General features: G+C 54.8%; 1 protein-coding gene across 1 annotated transcript; it reads right to left on the reverse strand.

The window, feature by feature from the left end:
- On the reverse strand, nt 1-645 carry LINC00083 (long intergenic non-protein coding RNA 83). Its single transcript, XM_011962389.1, is given in 1 exon segment — nt 1-645. A coding segment is annotated over 1 exon segment (645 nt).
- Nucleotides 646-4,894: the final 4,249 nt, after the last annotated feature.

The following is a 4,894-nucleotide window of genomic DNA, read 5'->3' on the forward strand; positions in this document are numbered from 1 at the left end:
CTAGGGGGAAGACCAAGCCTGAAATATGAATGTGAACACACCATAGTAGCAGAAGAAGGGCTTCTGGGCTGTGCAGCGGTCGGCCCCTATGCAGGGAAGTGTCAGCCGAGTGTACAGCGTGGCACAGATGCCCACCCCGAATTCGGGCAGCGTCTGAACCCACTCCAGGGCTGTGTAGGTGGAGCCGCTGGACCATCTCAGGCCAGAAGTTCTTGCGTCGAAGAAGAGGCCAATCCAAGCCTGGGTGCTGTTCATGAGGGAGTAGAGCTTCAACAGGTCACTTGGCTGCAGGTCAGCAAGGTCTGTGTAGTGCAGCCGGCAGTGCTGCTGGGCATCGTACCAGCTCAGCGCCTCAGGGACCAGAACCAAGTCCCTCTTACTGCTCACCAGCTGTAGGGCTGGAGCAGGAGAGGCTGTCACAGCACGGCTGTCCCCAGCCCAACCCCTAGCCCTCAAAGGGCTTTCAGCCACACCCTGGTGGGACTTCCCAGCCTCTTCCTGCCCACTCTGTGTTTTGTCGCTGGCCCACTAGTCATATCCAGCTCTACCTCCCAGCCTTGGCATGAGCTGTTCTCTTGTTCTTGAAGAGCCAGCCACCTCCTCCAGCTCCCTCAACCCACAATTTCTATTCTCCCATTCCCTCATCTCCCCAGTCCCTTTGTCCAGCTAACTCCTCACCCTTCTGCCCCATCCTTTCTACAGAAAAGGTGAGATGCCTTTCCTATATGCTGCAGTGCACCTTTGTCAGTGCTTGATAACGATAGACAAAGCTTGCAGAGTACCCGCCGTGTGCCATCAGCTCACGGGATTCTTCCAGCTGCCTAAGGTATCACTCTGCCTGTTATACAAATGAAGGAACCAAGTCACAGAGAGTTAAAGAGGCACAGCCAAGGCCACCTAGTGGGCAGGAATACAGCCCAGACTCAAGAACCCTGGGCAGGCTCCCAGCTCCAGGCCCATATCCATGGCAGGGCACTGCCCCTCCACTGGGGGCCCATAACCAGAGCTGCACCCTGGAATCACCTAGGGAGCTTTTCAAATACACCGATTTCCAGACCCACCCTAGAGCAAAGATCTGCCGCTGGGACTAGCATCAGAATTTTTTTAAAAGCTTTCAGTGAAGAGACCTTTTTGTTTGTCAAGTGGTATAGGCAACTTAGGAGCAAAGAACGAGCCGTGTTCATCATTATATTCCTAGGGCCAAGCACAATGCTGATCACATCATAAGGGCTCAATGTATTGAAAAGGAAGGAAGGAGGGAAGGAAGGAAGGAAGGAAGGAAGGAAGGAAGGAAGGAAGGTAGGAAGGAAGGAGAGGGAGGAACTAATGAGCAAATCAAACGTCTCCCAGGAAGCCACCCCAAGCCCCAAGATCTGTGTTCCTTCCTTCCTTGACTCCATCCCCTTGGTCCCAGTAAATGTGGTTGGTCCAGGGCTGCTCTGCTCTGCCCTGGGTCTGCCTGTGGAGGGAGGCAGAGAGGAATGAAAGGCTTGGTGCTAGGACCTTGGAGGTCCGGGACACAAGGAACCCTTCAAGCTAGATGCCCCAGGAGAGGAGAATGAGAATGAGGAGCTGGGCACAGGCCGTGGCAGCAAAGCCAGGGGCCAGAACTGAGGAGGCACTTGCCAAGGAGAACCAGCTCCTCACACCCACCACAGCGGAGGATGCTTCCCGTCGCCGGGAAAAGCATTCTGCTTATTTTTTTGTTTAATGACTGTCTGTGGCCCACATAATTGATTTTAGGACGGTGTCAACCCCTGCCCCCAGGGCCGTGCAGGGTGCCCCTCCCACTGGCCTCTCCAGCCCCACCCGGGAGCCTTGGTGGCAACTTCTGTGTCTCTGTGGCCTCTAGTCAGTTCCATTGCCTTGAACTTCCCCCTTCTCTGCGTGCCTGCTGACACCTGGGCCCAAGGCCCCTCTACCCTCAGCAGTCCCCACACACCGCCGCTCTGCAGCCAGAGGGCCTAAGACCTGACTGCCCACTGCCACCTGGGCCGCCGCCATGGGGCCCTTCACCCTCCCCTCCCACCCGCATCAGCAGCCGCCACCCTCCCAGCCAGGGTTTTTCCTGGCTGTCTTGGCGGCTCCTTCTCCCCCTCAGACTCACCCACGGCTCCCTTCCTCCGAGAACCCTTGCCGCCCCCGGTCCACAGACCCCCACAACGCCCATCCCTGTCCACACCCTGGTGATGTTCTTCCCTGCATTGCACACGCTTCTGAAGTGACCTGTGAGGCCGTCTCCTTGAGGAATGTCTTAACCCCGCTAGAATGGAAGCTGCTGGAGCCTCATTGTTTCTGACTGCTGCCTTCTGGATGCTGACTGAGTACTGTCTGGTTAGGGGTGATGAGGGCGAAGCTCCCTTCCCACCCCTGTTCTGAGGGTTGAAAAGTATTCATTTCTTTCTACCTTGCCTCTCCTCCAACCTGGAAATCTGGGAACTTCAGGGGAGTGCCCCCTTCCCTCAGCCTCCAGCCCTGGGGAGCATGGAGCCAGGCACCCTCCTCCAGACCGGGGGGCCTCACCTGCTGCACAGAAGGAGAGCAGCAGTGCCTGGGGCAGCATGGCTGGGCGATGACTGGGTGTCGGCTGGACACGAGACAAGCCCCCGGAGCTGTCGGGGACTGTGGCAGAGGCTGCGTCTGACCTTCTCGCCTTTTATTCCTTGCTCTTTACTCTCTTCCTCTTTGCTACCCAAACTGCTGGATTTTACTAAACAAATACTTATCCAGTGTCTGTTGCTGCCAGCAGGGTGTGAGGTGCTGGAGCTGCAGCCTGGAGGATGCGGAAGAGATCCCTGTGTGGGGACTCAGAAAACAGTGTCCCAAAATGAAGGCCTCAGAAGCAAAAGTTTTTCTCTGACCTTCTCCTGCTTTCCTGTCTCTCAGCCCCAGTCTCCCCAAAGCCAGTCATAGGAACTAGAACCCCTTTTCCCCAAGTCAGCCATAAAACCTAAAAATATTACTCTAACTTACCCTTGCCTTGCTGTGTAGAAACTGGCTGTAAAGAAATGATCTGAAGGGATCATCGTTTGACTGTAGGTCATGAAACCCCCATTCCAGAGAGGACCCTGCTCCATGCCCAGAAGGAAGGACCTCATGCTCAGAGAGACCGAGAAGAAACTAGACAGACAGGCCTGGCCGGGTTTCCCTACTCAGTCTATTCACATTAGATCAGACCCTTTTGTCCAATCATGTTTTGATACAGCTGCCCACACTTTGTTGAACGTAAGCATAAAAATGATCAATTTCTCCCTCTATCTTTGGGTCTGCCTTCTGAAGGCTCCTGGGGACACATGTTAAATAAATTTGTATGAGTTTCCTCCAATTAATCTGCCTTTTGCCAGTTGATTTTTCAGAGCATCTTCAGAGGTCCTCCTGCAACTTAGGAGGACGGCAGCATGGATCTGGTAATTAATAAGCAGATCGGGGACGGAAGGAATGCATCCTTGGGGCTGGCTGCTGGGGGAGAAAGGGAGTAGGGAAGCAGAGGGCAGGGTGAGGCTTGACCCCTGGGTCCTCAGGGTCAGAGGAGCAAGGGGCAGAAAGGAAGGAAGGGGAAGAAGGAGGTGAGGAGGGAGAAGGAGCTGGAAATTGTGGACCAGGCTTTGCTAGACTCACCTTCTACCCCTCCTCACAGCAACCACATGAGGGAGAGGGCTGCCATTTTCCCTGGTTCACAGGGGAGAGACTGTGGCTTGGAGAAGTGAAACAGCCTGCTCAGGACTACACCGCAGGCAGTGGTGAGACAGCAATTCAAGCTTAGGACACTGAAAAGCATGAGGTTGGGAGGTGATGGCCCCAACAATTCTGCTTCTGCACGGTCAGAGACCCCCACGCCCCGTCGAGACTCTGGCTCCAAAATTAAGCACAGGACTGGGCCAGCACAGTGGCATGCACCTATAGTCCCAGCACTTTGAGAAGCCAAGGCAGAAGGATTGCTTGTGCCCAGGAATTTGAGACCAGCCTGGGCAACATAGTGAGACTCCATCTGTACAAAAATTAAAAATTAGCTGGGCATGGTGGTACACGTCTGTAGTCTCAGCTAGTCAGGAGGCTGAGGTAGGAGGATCGCTTGAGCCTGGGAGGTTGAGGCTGCAGTGAGTTGTGATTGTACCACTGCGCTCCAGCCCGGGAGACGGGGCAAGACCCTCTCTTGTTGCCCTAAGGGCAAAGCTTTCGGAAACACAGTCTGGAAGGCTCTCTTTTTCCTGCACTCCACCCCTTCTCACCCTTCCCTGATGGAAGGGCAAACGGCCCCTCTGAATGGGCAAAAGGGAAAGAGGGGAGAAATGGTTCATGCAGCCACAAAAATGTCCTGCCACAGTTTCTCTTGTGCAGCAGTGGCCTTGAATGACTTCCTCCCAGAAGCAGGTCCTGCTTGTGCCAGTGTCTCCCAGGACCACTCTCTGGGGACAGAAGAGAACCTGACAATCCTGACGTGGAAGATGCCGCCCTGCCAGCGACTTTTCATTGAGCCACTCCCCCAGGCATCTCCCTCAAGTCTCTCCAGGAAGGGCCCTGCAGCCTCACCCCAGCTCAGGCCCAGCACTCCCTGAGGGCAGCACTTGGAACTGCAGGCTGAAATTCCACCTGCGTTTCTTTCCTTCCTGACTGTGAGCTCCCTGAGAGCAGGGACTGTGCCAAAGTCACAAAGCACTCGCCCCTCACAAGCCCAACAAAACCTTTCAATAAATGACAAGCGTTATGGTTATCATTCGTGTCAACTTGACTGGATTGAAGGATACAAAGTATTGATCCTGGGTGTGTCTGTGAGGGTGCTGCCAGAGGAGATTGCCATTTGAGTCAGCGGAACTGGGAAAGGCAGACCCACCCTCAATCTGGGTAGGCACAATCTAATCAGCTGCCAGCACAGCCAGGATAAAGGCAGGCAGAA

This window comes from Colobus angolensis, unplaced genomic scaffold (assembly GCF_000951035.1).
Source record: "Colobus angolensis palliatus isolate OR3802 unplaced genomic scaffold, Cang.pa_1.0 Scaffold59, whole genome shotgun sequence".
NCBI classification, from domain to species: Eukaryota; Metazoa; Chordata; class Mammalia; order Primates; family Cercopithecidae; genus Colobus; species Colobus angolensis.